This window comes from Suricata suricatta, chromosome 4, assembly GCF_006229205.1.
Source record: "Suricata suricatta isolate VVHF042 chromosome 4, meerkat_22Aug2017_6uvM2_HiC, whole genome shotgun sequence".
Classification (NCBI taxonomy): Eukaryota; Metazoa; Chordata; class Mammalia; order Carnivora; family Herpestidae; genus Suricata; species Suricata suricatta.
In genome coordinates this window covers 100536443-100563268 of record NC_043703.1, presented here as the reverse complement: position 1 = coordinate 100563268, position 26826 = coordinate 100536443, and the positions used below count along the sequence as shown (strand labels likewise).

Below are 26826 nucleotides of genomic sequence, written 5' to 3'. Positions count from 1 at the left end.
TAGCATTCTAATTTAGTTGTGTTTTCTGTGAAAATGTATAGTGATTGCTCTTTATTTATTGAGTACACTCATATATTGGACATAGGTAGAACTAGTGGCAGAGAGACCAGGTTAGAGATTGTTGTTATAATTTAAGGAAGAGGAGATAATAAATATTAAGGCAGTGCGATGAGCGTGGAGACATAGGACCTGATGTTTCATTGGATATGGTCATGAAGGATAAGGGGGAGAAGTTAGAGATGACTCCAGGAACCCTGCATTCCTTGTGTTTTCAAGAACATCTATGGCAGTATGAGAAACTGAATTAGGGAACATGAGAGAATAAAGTGGGTTTAAGGAAAGAAGATAAAAAATTCAGTTTTGAATATTTTGGTATTAAAGTATCTATTGAGATATCCAAGAAGTGATGGATGTTGTACATAATCAAGCTTTTGAGAGACCTTGGCTATGTGTATATTTATCATGTGCTCAGAGATGGTAATTAAAGCTGCAGATATCAACTAGGGAGAGCCAAGAAAAGGAGAAACTTTAAAGGTGGAAGAATTGGTCAGCATTATCAAATGTGGTAGAGCTTGGTTGAGATAAGGATTGAGAACTTGTTAAAGAGTAGGGAAGGACTCAAAAGAAAGAGGGAAGGTGTCGTGTCCCGCCCCGGCCACTCAGGCTGGTGAAACCGTGTGCTGTGTCGTTACTCTCCGTGCTCCCCCTTGCTGCCCTTTCTCTCCCTCCCTCAGGATCAAGAACCCGCAAGGATTCACCGCGGGCGGGCCGGGCAGGAGTGGCGGGCGGGACACAGGTTTTGGCATGACAATGGCAGGTGGTGTAAGTGGGCAGGGCTAGGGTGAGGCGGGAATGAGACTTGAGCAAATGGATACTGAATGTTAATTTTTGAGAAATCTGAGATAGGGAGAAAGAGTGATAGCATGAATGAGGTAGAGGATAGACTTGAAGAGCCTTTTTGTTTTTTCTTTAAAGATGAGAATGGAAGTTTAAATAAAGGTGCTAGTAGAAAATCAGGAGGGGATGGGATAGGATGAGATCCCGAATTCAGGTGGAGGAATTGCCGTATAGAGGAGGAACAATTTTGGAAGGCCTTGTAGTGAATGGAAGGGAAACTGTGGGTGTTGATACTGCTAGTTTTGTGGCTGGAAGTTGAGGGAAGTTTGTGGTGGTTCATGTTCATTCTTTAAAGCAGTATGTTAGGTCATTTGCTAAGAATGAACTGAAACATGCTTGGGTGGAGGAGGTCTGACTCCTGTTTCTGAGGGAAGCAGAGGCATCATATTAAGAGTCCAGTCAGGGTTGGTGGTTGAGTGCATACAAGTCTGTATGGTAGAGTGACTTCTTTAACTATGCCCAACATCCTGGGTATAGGTTGAGGGAAGGCAAATGCTTATATAGATTCAAGCTTCTGTTTTGCTAGAGGGTCCAGTGGAAGGAGAGTGAATCATAGGAATTGAAGATAACAGTAAGAGTAGTTTTATGTGATGAACTGTGGCATCTAAGTTGAAGAATGTGAAGAAGAGAAGCAGAGGGAGTTGATAGGTGTTTTTCCTGAACCATTTGACAGTAAGATATATACATTGTTTTATCCTTAAGTTCTTCAAAAAGGGCATGTTCTTGCATAACCTCAGTACAGCTATTAATTTTATAAACTTATTTTGGTAAAGTACTTTTTCTATTCTACCATATGTATTCCAGTGTGTCTGTTGTGACCTAATAATGTGTCCCGTATAATTGTCGACTACTATAAGATCCAGTCTAGGGCCAAATTTTGCTTTTAGTTGTCCTGTTGCTTTTGGCTCCTTTCATCTGTTACATTTCCAGTATTTATCTTTTACATTAACATTTTTGAAGAACTTAGGCTCTTCCCTATCTCCCTTTTTAATAGAATATTCCAATTTTACATTTGTCTGCTGTTTGTCAGAGATTAGATTGAGGTTTTGGATTCATGGGCAAAATGAAGATGTGGAGGACCTCTTACCCCTCTCACAGTGTCTTATCTGAAAGTACCCACTATTCATTAAGTCCCTCATTGATGAAGTTAATTTTTATCATCTGGTTAAGGTGGCCCCTCATTTCTTTACTATATAATTTCTTTCTTTATTCTTTCCTTACAACTAATAAGCAGTCTGAGGGGTGACATTTCAAGACTACAAATATCCTGCTCCCCACCAAATTCCCTCCCAGATTTAGTGTCACTGTTTACATTAAGGTTGCTAAATGATAATTTTTTGATTCCAGCACTCTGTTCACATTTATCAGTCATCTCGTGGTATTCTACTGTTAGCAAAAGGCCTCCTTTGCTATGATTTAGTTAATCATATGGATGTATGAATTTCTCTTTTCCTCGTAGTGGTTTATAATTCATTATTGTATTTAATCGTTTTGTTTATAGATTGTCCCAGATTTGGAAAGGCTCTGTTCAGGTTGGCTCAAGGACGTGCAGCTATCCTTTTTTTGGGGTGGAGAGAAGCTCTTCTGACTTTCTAGCCTAACAAAATACAGGCTCATCTTAGGCCTGTTCTACCCCAGCCCTGCAATCAGCCATTTCTTGAAGGATCCTTGATTCTTTTTAGTTGAGAATGGTATTGGAGATCCAGAGCTGGATGCTAGATGTATTCCTTGCCTCTTTGAGGTCTGCCCATTTTAGCCTTCAGTGGACAGAGCTAGGAAATACTTCTGTACACACATACAAATAAACGTAAGTACATGTACATACTTGTATTTGAAATCATGCGTTCACACAGATACCTTCCTCCAATTCCAGTCTATTTCCAGAGGATTGTTTCTTCCCTCATTTCATATTTGTATGTTCTTTCTGTTGTGAGAACTCAGGCAGCTAACACATTTACCCATTTGCTTAATCATTTAATATTTCTAAAATAGTGTTAGAATGTTTTCAAAAATCATTCTAGTAAACACAGTAAAGGAATTGAGGGTTATTTTGCAAATGTACCATCCCAGCCCTGCCCAGGATTCAATGTATATCGTCAAGTACATGTTACTTGGATTACTTCCTCCTCCTTCCTCCCCCTTCCTTCACTCTTCCCCAAACTTTGGTGTGATTATAATACTCATTTAAAATACAGTTAGATTAATTTTTTCAGTTTGCTTTCAGGTTTAGGTTTTCTTTCTATCTAGGAGGTTTTTTAATTGAGAATTTTCAAAGACTGAGAAAAGAAGCTGAATTTTTCTGATTTTACCTGGAAAGGGGAGCTGTCATTTATGGCAAATCTTCTAAACATGAAGCACTTTGACATATTTAATCTCTACCATGATCTGAAAGAAGGAACCAGCATCAATGTGTGGGACTTAGTCTTATTTCCCAAAGTTATGTAGCAAATTACATAGTAAGCACAATACTTTTGAACTTCTGTGTTTCAGGCATTGGGCTTTCTTATTTATATCTTAATTCCACAAGGAGAATCTTTTTCCCAACAGGCAAAGAACTAGGATTCCAACCGAGGTTTTCTCCCCTGCTCAGTTGTTTTCCATTTTGGAGTGAGCAGTTTTTCTAAGTTCTGCAGCAACCAAGGTGCTGTGCTTTCATTACATACATGTTGTGTTGGAGCAGTTACCAATGTTAAGACAGGTTTTAAAAGTCAAGAAAGTTGGTTACCATATGCATTTTCTCACATGATTTTCCATATGTAGGGATATCAAGATGAAAGTGACACTCGTGCTTCCCTGTGGAGACTGAACAGCCTCCTTGGGAACAGCTGCTGACTGTGTTGTTGGGAGGCTGTTGGTAAAGAAAGGTGCTAACGCCTCTCATCCAAACCACTGAAATCTTTGTTTAAAGATGCCGTTGCTTAGTATATGTTTGTTGGTTGCTTGGTTTGCCAGTGATGCACAGAATATTTTTAGCTCATAGTATAGATTTTATTTGGCTGGCCTGTTGGAAGTGAAGTGTAAACCACCAACAGTGTGATTGTTTATTTTATGTGATATCTATCTAAGTCGTATTTTCATAATAAAGGACTCATTTAAAAGGGACCCTTTTGTCTAGGTAAAGAATTAAAGATTATCCTTTGCAGATTTATATATATATATAACTTCTTAAATATGTTCATGAATAAGAGGTTTCTTTAGATAGTGTTTATAACCTAACCTTTTTCTTATATTAACTTAGGAATTTACTATAATTTACTATATATAGCCTTTGAAATTTCTCATTAAAGTATTATAGATATTAAGGTTTGGTATTTTGGTTACAATACATTTTTAGTGAGCATATTTAGGACACTTTGATAATTATTAGTTGAACTTTCATTATGACACTGAACAGTTAACCTGATAAAAGTAAGAAATTTAAGTACCCTGAACAATTAACATGCTTAATCTAACAAATTGAGTAGAAAAATCTTTGGCTGGGAATCTCTTAGTAAATGTAGCTAAGTTAGAAATGCACTGTTGTTAGTAAAAGAATCAATTTTATTTACTTCAACAAATGTGACTTAAAGTCAAATTAATGAGGATTTATTTAGTGCTCACTATGAGCCCAGTACAGATTGAAAGTAATTATGAAATCTGTACCAGAAAAGTTGGATAACACTGTATGTAGTGTGGTTGAAAGAACTTCATTTTGGGAATCTTAACAGGCCTGAGTTCTCATCCTGGCTTTCTTATGGATTATAGCTGTACGCCCTCAAGCAAATGCTTTACTCTGAGCTTAGTAAGCATTTGTCTAACGGACCAACAGTACACGGAACATTCTAAATGCTCATTGTACAGATCTGAGAAGTAGGGAAAATTATTGAGATGAAAAAAATTTGTCATCCTATTGCCCAGACATCATAATTGTTAGTATTTTAGAATATATTCTTCTTGTCTATTTTCAATGCATATGGATACTTTATGGAGTGGGGGAAAAAGTGTTTTTAACAAATAGGGATCCTAGTCTACACATTGTTTATAGCTTTAGAAAATCAGCAGTGTCTTACATAATGCCAATATTTCCATGTCTTTATTCTGCTGCAACATGATTTTTTAATGCTTTTCCTTAGTATTGTATATAATTTAACTAGTTTGCTATTGTTGGATTCTTAGGTGCTTTCCAACTTTTTTTTTTCCATAATATTTTATTGTCAAATTGTTTTCCATACAACACCCAGTGCTCTTCCCCTCAAGTGCCCTCCACCATCACCACCACCTGTCTTCCCCCCTCCCCCCTCCCCCCAACCCTCAGTTCATTCTCAGCATTCAATAGTCTCTCAAGGTTTGCATCCCTCTCTCTCCCCAACTCTCTCTCCCTCCTCCGTTCCCCCTGGTTCTCCATTAGGTCTCTCTTGTTTTCCTGCTAGACCTATGAGTGTAAACATACAGTTTCTGTCCTTCTCTGCCTGGCTTACTTCACTCAGCATGACACCCTCAAGGTCCATCCACTTTCCTACGAAGGGCCATATCCAACTTTTTAATTTATAAATAATGCTGCTGTTAACCTATGTTTTACATGTCTGAATTATTTTTCATGAATTTTTAGAAATAAACCCTACATAAACGAGTCTGCCCATTTTTATAAGAGTTTGATAAAACTTGGCTGTCAGAAAAGTTGTACTATTTTTCCCCCTAAAAAGAGTAAGAAAACCCCTATTTCTCCACTCTCACTTATAATTGCTATTATTTATTTATTTTTGGATAGGTAATAGTTCCCCATTATATAAAATTTGAAGGTCACGATGACCGTAAGACTTATTTATGTCTCAGCTAGCTACCTCATTTCCTTCAGAGTTCTGTGCTGGGACATTTTTCTTAGGTATCTCTCCAGACATTCTGTATTTGGCACCTAAAAAAGAAAAACCTTTACCAGTTTAATAGGTAGAAGTGGTATCTTGCAGTTTTGATCTTTGATTATTAGTAAAAGTAAACATGTTCCACGTATATGTTGGCTATTTTTATTTCTTTTATGAATTGCCTGTTCATACCCTATGTCCGTTTTTAAATTTAGGTGTTCATCTTTTTTCTGATTTTATGAGAGCTCTTTGTACAAAGAATGCAAACTCCTGTTATGTTACAGGTTTCCAAACAATTTTATTTTATTTTACATTTTAGTGGACACTTTTTAGTTTTCACATAGGAAAATATGTATGTATGTATGTATTTTATTTTTATACTTGATTCTTACCTATTTAAAGTTGATTTTGAATACTGGTCAGAGATCACTTTATCCCACGTGCCTTCCTGGTGGTGGAGTTGTTTTTCTATTGCTGTCATATTCTGATCTCTAGTTCCCTATTGTCAGGCAGAAAGAGTGTAGTTTTTGTTGGATTGCATGCCCAGAATTATACAATCTACTATACTGTGGGTGTTGGTGCCATCTAGTGTTACGTATAGAAAGTGAGGTCTATGGCATGTCCTATAATTGACCATATGGACTTCAGATAATAGAGAAATTTAGTGAGTTTTGGATATTTGGTTTACATTAACAAATTACTTTATAAAAGGATTTTGACACATTTTATTGAATCAAACAAATGCTTGAATCACGTTACTTTAAACTTTATGGAATGACCTTTAAGATTCCCCGAAACCTTTTTACTTTAGTGAAAACTTAAAAGTTTTAAAACATCTGTCCAGAGCCTGTGACTATTAAGTTTTTAATTCCAAATTTAGAAGTGCTTTGGATCTTTTGGAATTTGTATATTTATTTTAGATTGTAACACATGAAGCCAGCATTTATTTAGTTCTTACTGGGTAGTATCACTTTCAATTTCTTTCTCTATGGTCTTCATATTCATTTTAGCAACTTATTTGAAATTGTAGATTTTAAAATGCTCATAATTTTTTTTTTGCCATTTGAACTTGTATTGTCATTCAGTTTCTAGACTAAAGCCTTTTGCCATGTCTTAAGATTAATTTAGTAGTTAATGTTGAAGTGCTATAATTTAGTCCATAGAGGGCATTATATTACAGCATATGGTATGAAACAGCATCATTTAATACCTTTCAGTAATGGGACATATGTGTAGTTTCATATTTTTGTATAGCTCAGCATAATTAAATTTTGAAATAACTTTAAAGCTCCTATGTAACTATAATTGTTCCTTTATTTAAAAAGAGATTAATCTTGTTTTCTGTTTCCAGAAAGTAGAAATACTTACTTTAGCTGTTAAGAATTGTATACTAGCAATCCCCAACTTATAGCACTTTAAATCCAAATGACTACCTCTTTTTCATTTATTTCCCTTGATTTCTAGATATTGTGGGGAAAAACCCCCAAAACTTGAATTTTTCTGAGATTCAGAAGTAGAGGAAGGAAAGAAATGGAAAATGAGTTTCTTGGGAAAGCTGGCTGGCATGGACTTAACGCTTATGTAATGCTGCCTATTCCAAAATACAGTCTTGAGTCTGAAATCCTGCCACTTAGATACAAGCCACACACACACACACACACACACACACACACACACACACACACACTTCATGAAAAGGTTATAGAGAAAGGAATATTTGATTCTTTAGCAGGAACTGATTCAATCATAGGATTTTCCTACTGGTGAGTTTACACTAACAAATTGAGTTTTGATTTGAGATAAGAGAAGCGAAATCTAGGTAATTTTTTGCTCCAAAGAGCATGACACCCTTTGGAAAGGAGTTAGGATTATGCTTGGGCAGGTCTTCACTGATTTTTGTCATGCTTTGAAGAGGGACTGAGGATGTGGATATGGAGGAGTGGGAAGCTGCCAAACATGAACCGAGAGCAGTTTATTTCAGAAGTTCGGAGAAAGGCTGATTTTGAGTTTTAAAAAAGAAAATGTCTTCTACTCCTCCGCATATGCAGTAAGATTTAAAATTAGACTGCACTTTTATTTACTTGCATTGTAAATAAATTGTCTGTGGCCCCCTCCGTTGAAAGCCTTTACTTTTAAGGAAAAATAGGTTCCTGTCCCAAATAATCAAAAAAGTGCTGTTTTACAAGTTGGGATGTATCAGTTATGTTTGAAAATTGTCCTTCAAAGTATTCATTTTTTTAAACAAAATATTAAATATTTGAAGGAAATCAAAATAAATGAAGGCAAATTTCTAACAGGTTTATGTCCTTTACTTGTCAGTTATGTTGGGATTTAATGTGGAGTAGGACCTATAAACTATCCCTATTCAAATTTTTCTGAGCTGGAGTATAATAGAACTATGTAGCAAAGTGTGTGTGTGTGTGGGGGGGGGTGCACACGCACACACATGCTTGCACTTGTTTAGAAAGGTATTGGTTTATTTCCTAGAATAACTAGTTTGACTATTATTTATAGAATCATGTTAAATAGCTAGGACTTATATATTGCCTACTTTCCTCTCCTAAGGCCTAATTCATTTGATCCTCTGTAAGTGTAGTCCATATGGTTTTATGTTTTTAACAGATTTGTATTACCATATATTTATATTTAATCACTTTTTTGCTTAGCTAACCAAACTTAAAATAATTTTAAAACTTTTAAAGAAATGGGCAAATGTCAGTGGATATATATGAGTTAGTTTTTCCTATAAGCTTAGTAGTTTCAATTGCAAAGATCTTAATAATTAAAGAATTAGATATCACTATGTAAGATCAAACTTTAAGGCTCCAGTTTTGACTTTTTAATCCACCAGGGGAGCTTATAAGTGTATTTAATGTTTGTTCATTTATTTATTTATTTATTTATTTATTTTTATGTTTTATTTATTTTTGAAAGAGAGAGAGTGCAAGGAGGGGAGGGGCAGAAACAAGGAGATACAGAATCCAAAGACAGGCTCCACTGAACTGGCTGTCAGCACAGAGTCCGATGCGGGGCTCTAACTGATGAGCCGTGAGATCATGGCCTGAGCTGATGTCGGATCCTTAACCGACTGAGCCACCCAGGTGTCCCAAGTGTATTTATTGTTTATACAAATGGTTATTATTACACATTCTTGCTCTCTGAGACTGTTTTTAAATATTTTGAGTCAAATCAAGTACCAGTGGATGTGACAAGTATAAATGGTAAATACCTTTGTCTCAAATCTTTTTTTCGCCTCTCTCCTATTTGTGTAGTAATCTCTGACTTGAAAGCAGTGTATGGGTGCTATTCTTGAGTGCTTTATTCTAATGCAAAAGTATTTACACATCTTTGGTTTCAAAGGATTCAGTGTTAGAAAATAAGTATTATGGGAATATTTTATAAACTTTTGAGCTTAGAATAGTAGACTCTCTTTAAAAATAACTTTGCTTTTTTATGTGTAGAGTTAGAAATGCAGGTAGTGAAAGAACTGAGTCATTGACCAGGCTACCTTTGATACTAAAGATTTTGTAGTTTTACAGCAAGTTCCAGAAAATATTATACCAATTTCAGTGTTGCTATATAGTCCTAAGAGGTATAGTACATAAGCTATATATCTTATAATACTTCATTATATTATACATTTTAAAATATTTAAGCTGATTTGTCATTATATATTGCCTTTTGCTTGGTTAAACACTAGCATCAGTTCAACCACTTGTGGAACATTAGTAAAGACATAATATTCTGTACTGGAATGAATGCCTGTTTTATAAAGTTGAGCAAAAATTTCAGAAATTCTGTATATAGATTTGTTTTTGTATTTATCAGTACAATTCTGGTTTGGTCTTATGTCATTTTCCCAAGGCAAATGTTATAATTAGCACATGAATATTTCTCTTCAAGCTAAGAGCCTATTAATAGTACCTGCAGTAATGTTTAATAGATATTTATTGAAAGATTGAGTTGTAGCAAGTGATGATTAGGAATAAATGTATATTTTAAAGTCTGGATTTCCATAATTGTAAAAGAAGTAAAACTAGAGAACATTACATTAGATGAGACTGCCCAGATTGAATAAAACCTTTTTTTTTCTTTTGCAGTAGCATACAGTGAGTAAACACTAATAATTTGGCTTGGTGATTCTTTGCTTATACCCTCATAAGGGTGTAAAATGCTGAATGCTCTAAGCCTTAATAAACTTAAGAGAAAGTAAGAAGAGATTCAGCACTTCCCAAATTTAAGCTATTACCTTTCTTTGGATCAGTCCATTTTTATCTTATTAGGTAACTATTGATTTGAGTTTTAAATGGAACTGAAAACCAGCAGCATAATTCACCCACCAATGAAAAGAAAAAAACTTGGATATGGCTCTAAGTGCATTTCGCATATAACCAGTGGTTAACTCTTCCACAAGAATAACCCTCTTTACTTTCTTTTATTTAGTAGCCTACCCCTCCCCCTGCAAAAGTAGCTCCCTTTGGTATGGGCAACAAGCAAAAGACTAGAACAATAAACACATAGGAAGAAGGCGGTGGTGCCTGAGTATTAGTAGCCTAGTTACAGATTGCACTGCGTCAGATTGCTCCACACCCAGAAGACGTCAGGTGACTTCAGTCCTGCTGCAGTTGTGCAGCAGAGACTGCAGACTTCGGTTGAGGAAACGGATATTTCATGTCTCACAGGGTAGATTTGTGCAGTTGCAGCTTTTCTGTTGGTATGCATAATTGATAATTGCATCTGGAGGGGGCAGATCGTGACAAGAGATGGACTGTCAGAAGAAAAATTGGAAGGATAAGGGTATATCTGCTTTCTAATCTTCTATTCAGTGTTTTTAATGTGACCATGTTTCTCTGAATAAGCTTTGCAATTTTAGACACATTTTGGATTGAAATGAAGCCTGTGAAAGGTTTAGGAGTTAAGGATTAAAACAGCTATTTGGTATATGTTTTTATATATGGATGTATATGAGAAACTGTCATGCTGTTCTGTTTCATTGGCATTTGATTTAGGCTTCACAGTCCTATAGTTGATTAGGTTTTATTCTTTAATCTGCACGTTGTAAACAATATAGTTTTAACATATTTGTTGGTCACTTTGGTGTGATAAATGTACATAGCTATCTTTGCATTACGTAATGACATATTTTCTGTGACTAAGTATTTTTTTTTTTAAGCTGATTTGGTATAGTTGAAATTCTATCCAAGATTTGTAGGTAGCAGGATATTGCGTTTGCAATAAGCTTGTTTCTTCTTTGGAAATCTGATTAAACCTTTGAAGTCATTATCACTCACCATTTAAGTAGATTGTATTTTTTGTATATCTTGAAATCATTAAAATGTATGCACAGTAGTTTTAGATGCATTCCTGTATTTAAGTCATTAACCTTCGTCCTTGTAGTAGCCAATCAGTGATCTTGATCCCCATTCCTCCCCCTTGAAAGCCCAGTGGATCCTTTCAAGTCTCAGTGGGTCATTGTGTAAGAATTTAAGCTTATCCATAAGTGAAAGTTGACTGTAACGAATATTTTAAAACTATCTTATATAGATGGTTAAATGTCCCATTTTTTTTAAAAAGAGAAGGTGGTAGGCTGTATGTCTGACCACTCATAATAAATTGTTAAAAATTATTAGAGCTATTTTTAAGTAGTCCAAGTAGACCTTACACACAAGTTTTTTTCTGGCCATATTCAGGTCTTATAGTTTTTAAAAGATGTTATTTCTTTGTACAGAATTGTTAGCAAGATTGGTGATAATGTTTCTAAAAGCAATATGTGAGGCTAATTACAGTAACATTCATAACATCCTTTTAAAAATTGGTTCAATAAAGAAATGTGGGGAAAAGGTGAGTTTGAGATTGAGTTCACAATCAGGCATTAGAAAGATTTTTATTAGTTATAATTTAAAGAATAGAAAACTATGCAGCTTTGGATTTTTACCTTTATGATTTCTTTATATGTGAATTTAAGGAAAAGAATGAATTTTATTTCTTCATGTTTCTGACCATTAGCATTACAAAATGAAAGGTGAATTGATATACTAGTTTTTTGATAATTAAATTGATAGTAGTGATAACAATAACAATAAAACAAGCTTTAAAAATAGGGGGAAAAGTTATATCAGGGCCTACTCTGCAGATATGAAGGTTCTGTATTAATAATTTACATCTTAGATGTAATTTAATTTGCATTTAATAACATCATAAGTTATTTACTTGCTGAATTTAGGGATATTTTGAGACAGGAGAAATTAAGATCCATTATAGCCCATATTTGCCAGAGATTTATTTTGATTATTTTTAGGCACTCAATATAAAATCAGATTTACTCATGGATATCTCCGGGAGCCTCATGTTGTATGTTAAATGGGATGGCCTAACATATTAGTGCTTGTCTGTGTTCTTTTTTTGTTTGTTTGGTTTTTGTTTGTTTGGTACCTATCTTTCTGATTTATTGATGAAGTTCTAGTTTAGTATTTATCAGCAGCTGATTTTAATGTTGTAGATTATAGACTACAACTTAAATGGAAATGACTGAGGAGGTGAAGCTGCCATAAAATGCGTTTTTCCCTCATTTATGAGAAAATGAGTTTTTTTCATTTTATGATCTGGGCTCAAATCTAGGCTCTAGCTATATTAAAAAAAAAAAATACTTCAGTCTGTATTTTTTTCTCCTGTTCCCCTTCCTACCTCAAGTGCCAGGGTTGAAACACAAGCCAGGCATCTTGAGGATGGTGAAGTAGAATAGTGTGACAGAAATGAGAGATACTCTGATTTCAGTGTTTTAAGAAGTTTGTTTTGTTTTGTGTTTTGCTGTTTGGTATGTAAGGCATTTTAGCTTTCAGGCTAAGACCAATGTTAATAATTTGTATTCTTTTATATGTTTTTATCTTTGATTTTCTATTCTTAGCATACTTACATAACACATGGAATCCACATGGGTACCTGATTATTGGGGTTATATGGAAAGCATTTGTTAAGATTTTGAAAAGATTAAAATAGGAAGCAATGAGTAGGTTTTGAGGGTTGGGTGAGGTGGGAGAATGTGATACAACCTCTAAACAAGTTGTAATTGAAACAGTGAGTAGAGTTTTTTGGATAGAACAGAGTTTTTATAAGACAGTAGTTGAAAGGTGAGATTGATATTGTCAAAGAATATAGCAGATTTGCAAGATCTAGGTCAGGTTTTCTCAGATTTCCCTGAAGATGAGAGAGAATCACATAGTGCTTCTTAAATATTCTGAGTCATGTGATTGTACTCAGACTTACTGAATCAGAATTGACAGGGGCAGGGTCTGGCAATCTGTATATTAAATAAACATCTTGGTATAATTAATATTATAATCAGACAAATTTAGGAAATACTGATCTAGGTTTTTAATTTCTGGTCTGGTAATTTAATTTTGGCCAGAGTAAGGCACTTAGCCTTTTTGGTCTTGATTCAGTTTGCTCATTTGCATGATTTCTAGGCTTCCAGTTTTGAGGTTCTCTGGTTTTATGAAAAGATACCCTGGGCTACTTTGCAGAGGACATTGGCTTTTGGATTTTATCATAAAGGAAATAAAGAGCCTTTGGAAGTTTTAATGTCAAGAGTTATAAAATGAGGGGCGCCTGCGTGGCTCAGTCGGTTAAGCCTCTGACTTCGGCTCAGGTCAGATCTCACGTTCGTGGGTTCGAGCCCCAGCAGCTATCTGTGCTGACAGCTAGCTCAGAGCCTGAAGCCTGCTTCCAGTTCTGTGTCTCCTTCTCTCTCTGCCCCTCCCCCTCTCATGCTCTGTCTCTCTCTGTATCAAAGAGTTATAAAATGATATCAGGTTTGAAAGACTGGTTTGGGGTGCTGTATAAGATAAATTTGAATACTTAGAGGCAGAAATTAGGATGACTGTGTTTGTGCCCAGATTTAAAACAAATAGTGCCTGAACTTTGCCTGAAATGGGAATGACAAGGAAGTGACAGATTGAGAAACTTAAGCAAGTAATACTTGACATCTGACATAGATTTGTGGAACTAGACCGAGGGAGGTTTTCAAAGGACAACGTGAGATCCAGTCGGGGTGAGACTGGCAGTGCCAGTGCTTTTTAGTGTCCATGGAAATAGGCAGAAATGATGCCAACTTCAGTTTTAGCAGCTTCAAATTTGAAGTGACTGTAGAATTTCTCTGAAGCTCAGGGAAACATCAGGTTTAATGGCAAAGGATTGGACGTTGAAATGCCTAAATACTACAGAGAAGCTGTTGACTATGAAGATTAAGAAATGATTGTGGACCCTGTTGAATTTTACGAACATATGCAACACTGTCCATGGTTACTAATGCTGTTTGAATTTGGCAGTTAACACACTGTAGGCGACCTTTGAGAGAAGTTTTTGTAGGGTGGGGACAAACGTGTTCCCAGCATTCAAATTCAACTTGATTGTATCTTAAGACACACTGCCTTTGGGCCCATTTTTGGAGCATACTTCTTTGCAGAGGTTCTTGTTGGCCCCCTGGTCTTTACTTCTTTCAAACCACTTTAAATGTATTTGGAGGCTTAATGTTACTGAGTATGTGGGTACAGTTTTTTTTAAGACTCTTTTTTAACGTTTACTTTTGAGAAAGAGGGATAATCCCAAGCAGGCTCTGCACTGTCAGCTCAGCTAAGGTGGGCCTCAAACTCACGAACTGTGAGGTCATGCCCTGAGCCAAGACTAGGAGTTAGATGCTTAACCGACTGAGCCTCCCACGTGCCCCAAAGTGTGGGTACAGTTATATGTGCATACGGACATTGAGGTAGAGAGGAACATGAATCGTGCTGTGTGAAATAAATTACTCAACTCCTGTGAAAACCAAAAGGTACCTCGGAAGGGAACTTTGGTGTTATCAATTTTGAGACCTGTTTTTGGGAGGAAGGCCCTTGCTTTTCGTTCTAAATTTGGTTGAAACCCGATGTGTAGGCAGTCAGTGGATATTTCTTTTACATCTTGGTTTAGCAGCACAACACTACATATGTAATAAACAGATATCTATAGAGAAATATGTATGAATATACATATTTTGTAGAAAATTTAGGTGTCTTAATGACTGAAACTATTGATTCACATGGAGTGGTTTTGTTTTGGGGTATTAACTTTAGTGGTTTGTGTGTATGTGTTGGGGTCATATGGTACATTTTCTTTAATTTTTAACTAAATGGGGAAATAGCTTTCATTTAAGAAATACTCTATATTTTAATGGCTATGGTATTCTAAATATGTACAATTCCATCTAGTTAAGTATTCAAGTTCCTCATGTTTTTGCAAGTATAAATAATGCTAAGATGAATATAATTGAATATAAATCTTTGTTTTTATCCATGATTATTTCCAAATTGCTGGTTTATAGTATTTTGGCTTTTTATTTATGGTGCAAAATTGCCCTCCAGAAAGATGGTACAAATTATTATTATTTTAAGATGGTACAAAATATTATGCAAATGTATGGAAGTGTCTATCCTGAAACTTTGGCCATATGCATTTCTGATGGTTTTAACTCTAAGATAGTGTAAAAAAAAATTTTTTTTTTAAATGTTTTATATATTTTTGAGACAGAGAGAGACAGAGCATGAGCGGGGAGGGGCAGAGAGGGAGACACAGAATCCGAAGCAAGCTCCAGGCTCTGAGCTATCAGCACAGAACCCAACATGGGGCTCAAACCCACAAACGTGAGATCATGACCTGAGCCGAAGTCAGATGCTTAACTGACTGAGCCACCCAAGCACCCTAAGATAGTCAGTTTTAAGTAGTTAAATCACTTGATGAGAACTGGGTTTATATTAAAAACTAAATTTGCAAATGCTTTCCTCTATGTATGGTTTAAAGTCTTCTATGGATATGTAGTGGAAGCATTGCTGGAAATATCCTCTCTGTTTTATTTATTCGTCCAAGTCTGGGTATTCCTAATTCCTCACCAAGACTCTTAGCTGGTTTTTCCACTAAATCCTATGTGTTGCAGCTGCAGCCAGTTTAATCTTCCTAAAGTGTGGCTATAATCATAGCACTTAAGGAGTTTTTCTTTACTTTTCAAAGTAAGTTCATACAGTTTATCCTGGACTTTCAAAAGGGATTCTGTGGTTTAGTCCTAACCATTATAATCCCATCTCTCATTGCTCTGTCTGTAGTCACATTGAAGGACTTGTTCCCTAAATATGTTAGTTCTTTGCACTTGCTTATCTTTTTTCTGTCTAGAATGTCCCTTCTTCCCAATTCATTTTGCCCAAGTCATACTTATCAAAGGCCCAGTCTTCTTTGTGGTTTTTACTTATCCTCCATGTGGAAGCTCTCCAGTGTTCCTGCAGGCTGTGCAGAGTCGTCAACAGGAAGACCGGTTGATGAAGGCACCACTGTTTCTGCCTTTGTGGATTTTAGAGGCCAGAAAAAGTCAAGATATCTCTATGTCTTATATAGATGTGTATAGATATGTATCTAGATTTATATGTATAATTCGCCTGTGAATTCCATGAAGGCAGACACAGTGGTGGCTTCATCACTGGATTTCCTCATTGATTCCATACACCTCAGTGACGTGAGAGGCTGAGAGCTGGGATGTTCACTTAGGCTTATTCCTGGCCTTGAACCCCCTACATATATTCTTGAAAAATGAAGACAAGGCATCTTACTAGTTTTTTGTTCTGACTTCCTCATTTTATAGGTAAGGAAACCATGTAAAGTAAAGAGATTAAATTGTTCAGGGCTGCATAGTTGATGGCATGGGCTCTTGTTTTTCTTTTACAATTTCTATTTGTACTTGAAAAACTGAAGATTTAAAAATACAATCTACCCATGTTTTGGTTTTTGTTCATTTAATAGTCTGTGTCATCTTATTGAACGTGGTGTATATTTCTCTTTTGTATGGTCTTCACTCTGCAATAAAATAGGGAGTAATCTTTCACACTAGCAGTGAAAGAAGGTAGGTGTGGTTAGTTGTTGAGTATTGTCAAAATGTTAAGCCTCTTGGGGATTCTGTGAGCCAGGAGTATAATTTCTCTTTGTCCTTAGGGATTGCATTACATGCATGAATGTAGGAAAAATACTTAAGTGTTGAATAGAATTCTTACTCTGATCTCTAGGTATTCCCTAGGTTCCCTTGTTATTTATTCAGTTTATCTCATTTCATGATAGAATTTAGGCTAAATTGTTATTAAATTTATTTTAACCTGTATTTCTCTTTGCATCTTTGAAGTAGTATTCTGAGACCAAATTTTTTGTTTCTCTGCTTCATCCTGGATAATGCTGACTTCTGTTACTGCTGTGTGTGTGTAATAGCTTTTACGTTTCAGCCCAATCACCATTAGACATTTATGTTAGTATTGATAGACACTAAAATACTGTTGTCTCTTCTAAAATACTATAGATTAATGACAATGTATGCAAATTACTCAGAACAGTTCCTTGCTCAGAATAGGGGATTACTAAATTATAGAAAAAGCAAGTACAGAATTTACATGGATTTTACTTGAAATGTTTTTTCTTCGGGTCTGTAGTGGTTGAAATTGGTCCATATACTGTAATGTTGTTGGAAGTAAAGCAGGACAAATTTAATGATAAAAGAGACAAGGACTTGGAATTGTGTGAGATCTTTCAGAAACTCTAGTTACAGAAAGAGGAGATGGCCAAGAGAGATGCTAGCGTTTTTTGCCAACTATTTGGTTGAGATACTTTGTAGCCATAGTAGGGATCCATCAATCTGAACTGTTCACTGAAACCATAAAGTTAGCAGTGCTTTCAGAGAAAGTTAAATCACCCTTAAAGAAATCTGGGCTTAGTTAAGCATTGCATTTAATATTTGATTGCCTAACTTTGTCTCATAAAGTACTACCTTTATTTAGTGTGTTTAGTTCATCAAGCATTTCCATCTGTGAAATCTCTTTTCAGCTTCAACTAACTACTTAGTTTGGTGTCTGTTTTCTAATTTTATACATGGGTAAACTAGGTTAAGTGATCTAGTCTAGGTCATACTGATGGTAAATTGAAGGAAGAAATAGGACACAGCCCCTCTTAACTGTCTTTGCTGAGTTAAGTTCGCACTCTGCACAGATCTTTTTCTGGACCTCCACCTGTCCTTTATTAGCTTGGTGAGTGCTCATTTGGTGGAGGTAAAAGCTGATTACACAGGGCTAAATGATCAACTCTGAGTTTGAGTCAACTTTTCCTGGCAATTGGGAAGAATTTGATTTAAGGTTGTAATTCCTAATAAATACATGATAATTTATGTAAAGCTTATGGTTGTGAAAAATAACAATTTTGCCATTTTAATAGCTATCTGTTTCCTGTATAACTGTCTGACATTATTAAAGAAAACTTAATCTTTGCTTTTGCTTAGGAAGAGGCATTGTGCTGCTAGCCATTCCCTATACTACCAATATTTTTAGGACCAACTAGTTTAACTCCCCTCCCACCCCCAGTCCAGACAAAAGATTTTAAAATTGAAACCTGAATTCAAGCTCTTCAAGGAAGAGCTAGTAAGAATTTGATTTGAGGCAAAATGTAATTGGATGACTTTTGCATGTAAGGCATGCACAGTAGCCCTATTTTTAGCTATGCACACACAGTAGCCTATGACAGATGACATTTTATGATTACCAAGTATAAGCAAGAAACGCTTCTTACTCTAGATTGGGCCAGAAGTTTTTATTTTGAAGAAATGAATGTAGTGTACAGAGGTGTGTTTAAATTAAAATTTTAGTTTGATAAGGATGTCCATTGTACAAAACACAAAAAGTTTTCACATTATTATTTTGAAAATAAAAGTGGGCAAGCACAGCAGGGAAGAAATCACTTTTTTTCTAAACAACCAGAAGTATTGAAGATAATCAGCGTTATTTTAATACAGCAATCCATAAGCATTTCCCACAGTTATGAGAGGGTAAGGCACTGTTAAATTAATCTCCAATCTTTAAAAGGATGTTTCAAGAATATTTTAGTCTATAGTAGGGTACCTTGCCTAACATTTTATTTTGCAGCAAAACAGGAGACCTGAGGAACCATGAAAAATAAAGTTTTTCTTGCACAAGCCCTTTGTTCTTAATTTTGTTATCTCAAGAATAAAGAGGCCATTAAACTCTTTCTTCATAAACAGAATAAGTACAGAAGAACCCCAAATCAGCATTATAGTGCACTTACAGTTCTTATTTAAAGATGTCCTTTAATTTATAAAAAGTGTAGTCTTTAAATGTTTCTGATCCTAAGAATAATGTGGCCTCGAGTCAGATGATGCGGCAAATATTAATGGAGCACATAATGGGAATTTAAAAATGAAAGGTATTCATCAGTTCTTCAGGGTCTGTAAAACAATATTTGCTATTTTATAAGTTACCTGAAAGCAATGCTATATGCTATTGAATAAGTATAGATACCTGAAAATAGTTTAAATAAAACAAATGTTATATCCAAAGCCCAGAAAAAAATGAATAAGTTAATTTATGCCAGTTTGTTTTAAACTGGTATAAAGTATGCATTCATTCTAATCAGCAGTACTTATTGAAAGTTTAGTTGGCTCAGGCCTTGTGCTGAGCTCTGGGGATATGGTAAAAAATAAGGCAACATTCTGTCTTGTGGGGTTTACAACCTAATAGAGAAACAGATGTTAAAACGAATTTTTTTTTAATTTACTTCTGAATTCTTTTAGGTATACAATTCGTTGCTATTTAGTATGTTCACAAAATTATGTAACCATCATCATTATCTCAATCCCAGTATATTTTTATCCATACCCCTCAAAACCCCATACCCCATGGAGTCACTCCCCCATCTACTTCGCCCAGCCCCTGACAACCACTACTTTATGTCTCTATAGAATTCCATTTTCTGGATTACATACAGACATTACATATAAAGAGAAACCTATAATGTGTGACCTTTTGTGTTTGGCTTCTTTCACTTAGCAGGATTTTTTCAAGGTTCATCCATGTCGCACCATGCATCCCTGCTTCATTCCTTTTTATGGACCAGTAATATTCCATTATATGGATCTATCATATTTTGTTTATCCATTTATCAGTTTTTCAGCATTTGGGTTGTTTCTTCCTTTTTGGTTATTATGAATATGCTATGAACATAAGTTTTTGTATGGACACATGTTTTTTAGTCTTCTGGGTGGAAATTTGTAGGAGTAGAATTCTTGGGGAGTAGGGTAACTCTACTGACTTTTTGAGGAATTGCCAAACTTTTTCACAGTGGCTGAATTTTACATTTCCTTCAGCAATTTAAGAGAGTCCAAATCTTTGGGACCTCCTTACTAACACTTGTTATTGTCCATCTTTTTAATATTAGCCATCCTAGGGGTCTGAGGTGGTATCTGATGATGTTTTGGTTTACATCTCTAATAACTAATGATGTTATTTTTGTAATGAGCATATTCTCATTGTTTTATTGGCCATTTGTATATTCTTTGGAGAAATGTCTATTCAAATCCTTTGCCCATTTTTAATTGCCTTGTCTTTTTATTGTTCTAAGAGTTTTTAATATACTATGAACACAAGCCCCTTATCAGATGTTTGATTTGTGAATGTTTTCTCACAGTCTTCTTACTCTTGAAATAGTATTTTTTGAGGACAAAAGTTTTTAATTATAATGAGGTCTAATTTGTGTGTGTGTGTGTGTGTGTGTGTGTGTGAAATTTATTTATTATTATTTTGATTTACATCCAAGTTAGCATATAGTGCAATGGTGATTTCAGGAGTAGATTGCTTAATGCCCCTTACCCATTTAGTAACCCCTTTCACAACCCCTCCAGTAACCCTCTGTTTGTTCTCCATAGTTAAGAGTCTCTTCTGTTTTTGTTCCCCTCCCTGTTTTTATATTATTTTTCCTTCCCTTCCCTTATGTTCATCTGTTTTGTATCTTAAAGTCCTCATATGAGTGAAGTCATGATATTTGTCTTTCTCTGACTAATTTCACCTAGCATAATACCCTTTAGTTCCATCCACATAGTTGCAAATGGCAAGATTTAGTGCTGCTATAAACATTGGGGGTACATATGTCCTTTCAAAACAGCATGCCTGTATCCCTTGGATAAATACCTAGTAGTGCAATTGTTGGGTCACAGGGTAGGTAGTTCTATTTTTAATTTTTTGAGGAACCTCCGTACTGTTTTCTCACCAGCAGTGCAAAAGAGATTGTCTTTTTCCACATCCTCGCCAATATCTGTTGTTGTCTGAGTTGTTAATGTTAGCCATTCTGATAGGTGTGAGGTGGTATCTCGTGGTTTTGATTTGTATTTCCCTGATGATGAGTGACGTTGAGCATCGTTTCATGTGTCAGTGAGGTCTAAGTTTTTTCTCTTAACTGCATATACTTTGGTGTCATATCTATGAAACCACTGCCTGATCCATAGTTATGAAGATATGCATCTATTATTTTCTTCTAAGCATTTCATAGTTGAAGCTTTCTAGATCTGTGATCCATTTTGAGTTAATTTTTATATATGGTATAAGATAGGAGTCCAACTTCAGTACCATTTGTTGAAAAAAATCTCCACTGAATTGTCTTGATACCCTTGTCCTTCAACTGACCATGAATGTTAAGAGTTTATTTCTGGACTCTTAATTTTATTCCATTGATTTGTCTGTCCTCCACCCTTGTGCAACTACCACACTGACTTGATTACTATAACTTTGTGCGAAGTTTTGAAAAAAGGAAGTATGAGTTCTCCATCTTTGTGGTTCTTTTCCAAGATTGTTTTGGCTATTCTGAATACCTTGCATTTTTCCATAGGTTTTTGATAGAGATTGCACTGTATGTAGATGAGTTTGAGGAGTATTACCATCTTAATAATAATGCCTTCTAATTCATAAACATGGCATATGTGTTCCATTTATTTAAATCTTTAATTTCTTTCAACAATGTAGTTTTAGGTTTCTAAGTCTTGGGTTGTTTTTATTTTTATTTTTTTTTGTTCCTAATATTTTATTCTTTTTGATGTTAGTGTAAATGGAATTATTTTCTTCTTCTTTTTTTAAATGCTATTTATTTTGAGAGAGAGGCAGGGGGCAGAAAGGGAAGGAGAGATAATCTCACATGTTGTGAGACCATGACCTCAGCCAAAATCAGGAGTCAGGTGCTTAACTGACTGAGCAGTCTAGGTACCCTTGGAATTATTTTCTTAATTCTTTTGTAGGTTGTTCATTGCTTTTATAGAAATATGATTGATTTTTTTATATTAATCTTATATTCGGCAACCTTTCTGGACTTGGTGTATTCTAGTAGCTGTTCTGTGGATCCCTTACGATTTTATGTATACAAGATTGTTATCTGTACACATAAAATAGAACATTTAATTTCTTCTTTACAATCAGGATGTCTTTTATTTATTTATTTTTAGCCTGGTTGTCCTATCTCATACCTTAGGACAGTGTTAACTAATGGAAAGAGTGGGTGTCTTTGTCTTGTTCCTGGTCTTAGGGGGAAAGCTTTCAGTCTTTCATCAGTAAGTATGATTTAAGTTGTGGGTTTTTGGTAGGTATTCTTTATCAGCCTGAGGACATTTCTTTGATTCCTAGTTTGTTGAGTGTTTTTATAATGAAAGGGTGTTGGATTTTGTCAGATGCTTTTTCTGTGACTATTGAGATGATCATGCAGTTTTTGACCTTAATTCTATTAATATGATGTGTTAAAGTGATTGGTTTCCATATGCTGAATCAGCTTTCCATTTCTGAGATAAATACCACTTGGTCATGGTGTTTAATGCTTTTATTTGTTGCTGGATCCAGTTTGCTAGTATTTTGCTGAGGGTTATTGTGTCTGTATTCATAAAGGATATTGGTTTGTAGTTGTCTTGTGATGTCTTTGCTTGACATTGGTATCAGGATTGAACATCTAAATTAATTAATGGATATAAGTCTTTTGATGAATATTAGAAGCAATAGCATTTGAATATATTCTCAATACTTTGTTAACCTTTATTACCTACTCCTTTCTAATATAGAATAAACAATCCTGGATAAACTTAATCTTCCAAAATTTCTTCATTAAAACCAACTTAAAGAAATCTGAGAGACTAGAAAAACTGACGAATGTCAAGATGGCAGCCCATTTTGCTAATTTTTTTAAATGTTTTTTATTTATTTTCGAGAGACAGAGAGAGACAGCACAAGCAGGAGAGGGTCAAAGAGAGAGAGAGAGAGATACAAAATCTGAAGCAGGCTCCAAGCTCTGAGCTAGCTGTCAGCACAGAGCCCGACATGGGGCTCAAACCCACAAACTGTGAGATCATGACCTGAGCTGAAGCCGATGCTTAACCCACTGAGCCAGCCACCCAGGCGCCCTGCTAATATTTTTATAATCTAATATTTTTTTCATCCTTTCAGCTTCATTAACAATCTTTAAAATTTTTTTACACAACATTTACTTTGCACAATGACTTTGGTAACAGTGTTGACTGCCTCTCAGACTTCCAAGTGTGGGTTATATTAATTTCGTCTTCTATGTGACTTTTAGTACCTAGTTGTCTTGACTCTCTTGGCTCTTCTTCCCTTTCTTCCTCCTCAGTGCCTGAGCATCTGCAGCTCTACCAGGGCATCCCTAGGGCTTGTTTCAACAAAGCTTTCAAGATATCTACTTGGAGTGTTCTTGTATATCTCTTTGCATATGTTCATATAATATGTGGAGGCTTACATGTGTGATTTTCAAAGCTCTTCCATTTATTGAAAAGATCTTATTCCTAGGAATCTCATGATAGGTGGAAACTAGTAGGTTAAGGTTTACTGTACCTTGATGCAGTTAAATTAATTTAGCCTGTAATCACTAAATACTGCTACCCTTATACATGACTATTCCCAGATCATCAACTTTGGGGAAATTGACTTGGTTCAACCCAAAGCACCAGAGTTAACAATTTAGTTATATACTGCTAAAATTTTAAGTACAATAGTAATTCATGTTTGCCATTGGAGGGAGACAATTTCAAATGGTATAGAAAGGAATAAAGAGGCAAGTTAAACTCATTTATTAATCCTATGACCCAGGGGTAAAAACTGTGTTTGCTAGATATCCATTCAGACTTTATGGTTATCCTAAGTCTTTAAAATTTTACTTGATGAATCTTTTTGTAACATTTTGTTTTTACTTTATCTATAAGGACATGTTTGGTGAAAGAGTTGCCTCACTGTCCTTAATGAATACATAGCGTTCTTTTGCATTGATGTATTTTCTAATTTTACTTAATTAGATTTACATGGCTTTTAAAAGATGTTTTTCACAACTTGATTAATTATAGTTTTCTACTCTAGGAAAATACCTTCAGGTATGTTGGAATAGAGTTCTTTCCTCCCTTTTGGATTTAACTGTAGGTTAAGTATTCACATTAAAATTTATCTCTACTTAATTAACATATCTTGTTAGTCTTGCCTTGACTTTCTTGGCCTTTGTTATTCATCTCACATGAAATTAGCTACCAACACTGCTTATTCATTATGTGTGCAGATGTGTGACATTTTGAAGAACATTCATGTGCTGAGTCTTCAGTTTGGCATCATATGTGGGGCATAGGAGTTTTATCAATAGGAAGTTTGTGTTGAAATCCATGTTCTTACCACTTACTAATTAAGTGATCTCAGTCCAATCATTTAGAAGCTGGTTCCTACTTTCTTGTCTGAAAGCCTGCCTTTTAGGGTTTTAAGAATTGAAAGAGAGAATGTTATATAGTCAGTATTTAGCACTGGTACATACTGACTCAGGAAATAAAGAGGAGGTGTAGAGAATGTAGATCAGCGACTTGGAAAAGATTTCTGAAACATCTTTCAGCCTTAAAACGGTTGTTGCTTTCCATTCCTTGTTCTTTTTTTTTTTTTTTTTTTGCTTCGCTTCTCTCATACTGTGATCTTAATGATATGATTTATAATTGCCTGAAAAATTGTAGGAATAGGAGTTTGTTTTTCTAAAGTTTTAATAATGTTTGACACTTAAAAAAAATAAAGTGTTATTAGTTAAGATTCATTTTAAAAGACTGGTATGAATAAAAATATTTAAGCCCTTCCTAAAAATCTAGAAAGGAAGAAGATATTTTAAAATTTATATTTGGCACAGATAATATAGCAGTAATATCTCAGTAATTCAGATCCACTGGTTGGGAATTTGACTGTAGGAGTGGTGTATCTCTGTGTACTTAAACTATGTATTCGTTTCTGAAGGGAAGAGAAGAATCATTTCTCTAGTGCCCTGTTTACTGATGACAAAACTGAGCTCCAGAGAAGTCGGGGTCTCATCCAGAGCTGTACCGTCCAGAGCCAGTGCTAGGTTGTGGGTCTCTTGAATCCCAGCTACAGGCAGTTCTACCATATCTATACACAAATTATAGGCCAATTATAAATAGTTCTTATCTAGTCATTGATGCTGTTCAGACAGTAACGCTTACATTAGGTAATTTGGTTAGTCATTGATACAGTACATCTCAAATCTGAAATCCTTTCCTTTATAAAATCAGGTCTTACTGGATAGTGTTTAATGATGGTAAGGAATAGTGAAGATATCTGCATTTATTTTAACTTAACACCAATGGTGATTTTGAAGGTTAATAAATGTTTTGGAGCCCTTTGAGAATCATACATTTTTATGAAGCAGCATTTGTTATAAAAATTTTACCTTAGTAGTAAAATAAAAGTACTTTAATTGCTGGTTCTTCTAGGTTATCAGCTTTTTGTACAGTAATAGTGAAATCTTAGATAAGTTTGAAAATCCTTTTCCACTTGGCTTATAAAGTAACATGTTTATAATAGCAATTTTCTTTTCGTTTTCTTCATATTTAACACCTGGATAAGATTGGTAATAGTGACTGTGATGGTGTTCATAATAATAACAACAGATAATAGCCCCGACATTTATTAAGAATTTATCATATGCTGCACACTATATTAAGTGCATTATACTCATTATCTTATTAATGAAAAATTTTGTTCATTTTCTCACCTAATCCTCGCAATATCTCTGTAAGATCATTCCTATTTGCATATACATTCTATAGATGCAGAAACTGAGGTATAGAGAGATTTAGTGACTTGCCTGAAGTTACGTACCTCATAAGGTATGGAACCAGTTTTTAGTGTAGATGATCCAACACCAGAGTCTGATTGTGTGGTTTGGGGCACAGGGGAGCCTCACAGGAAAGAATTCTGTTACCAAGGGCAGTCTTTATCATTTCCCTCCCCTACCCTTTCACTGTACCCTGTTTAAAACTACATTAATTATGAGAACCATTGCTAGCAGAGACTTAGAGTGAGGCCTGCATGTGTACATGTTCCAGATCTACCCATTCTTTAGGACCCATCTCAGTTTCTTCTTCACAGTCTTTTAAAGTTTCCTCCAGTTGTTTTTCTTTTACTGAAGAATTCTCATGGTGGTACAATAGTTAATTTATTTGTCATTGTTTTATATATCTTTCTAGCATTGTAGTGCTGTAGAGCTGGACAGGGCCTTAAAGAAAAGTCCGCATCCCCATTTTCAGGTTTTTAATTCATTCTTTAAGGTAGAGTTTCTTGAACAGTATCAGCTCAATAAATGTTTGCCTAATGTCATAAAACTCTTAGCATCACTTGCTATCTCTTTATTTAGTATGAAATTATTGATGATGTCATGGTAACAGCATAGGTACACTGCTTCAAGTTCTGGTTATTTCTTAGTTGTGCTAGTGTATTGGTACAACAGTAGAAACAAGTTGAATAGAACAAACTGATGCAGGTGTTTTAGGCAGGGTTGGAGTGAACTTGAGGTGGGGAAAGTGAATATAGTTGAAGTCAAAGTCTGAAAACAAAGCTGTAAATCATATATAGAATATTAAATTAATAGCATTTGAATCAATCATAGTTAGAGTGGAACAAATGCTTTCCAACCATAATAAATATTGAGCTCCTGCTATGTGTCAGAGACTGTGATAGGCATTTAAAATCTATTCATCAGTACTCATGGTATGCGTATACTAACAGGAATTCAGGGCTGCAAGATGCTCTTAACATTTTACATTTCATGTGCATAATTTTCCCCCGGAAGTACTACTAACAGTAAAGGACGGTTATATACTTTAGAGACCCTCAAGACCAAAGCAGCTCCTGAAAAAGTGGTTTTTGGTACCTTCTTTACATTAAAAATTAATGGT

The 26826-nt window shown here is 35.2% G+C and overlaps 1 protein-coding gene across 4 annotated transcripts in view; it reads left to right on the top strand.

The window, feature by feature from the left end:
* The window catches only part of RTN4 (reticulon 4), a 72828-nt gene that overhangs the window by 27411 nt on the left and 18591 nt on the right, over positions 1-26826 (top strand). Inside the window, exon 1 of one of the 4 annotated variants that reach the window (XM_029937367.1) lies at positions 10316-10532. The exons of the other annotated variants lie outside the window; for them this stretch is intronic. Within the exon in view, the coding sequence (XP_029793227.1) occupies positions 10499-10532 (34 nt within the window). The 5' untranslated portion in view covers positions 10316-10498. Of the gene's footprint in view, positions 1-10315; positions 10533-26826 lie in introns of those variants that run through there. 4 annotated transcript variants of the gene reach the window in all.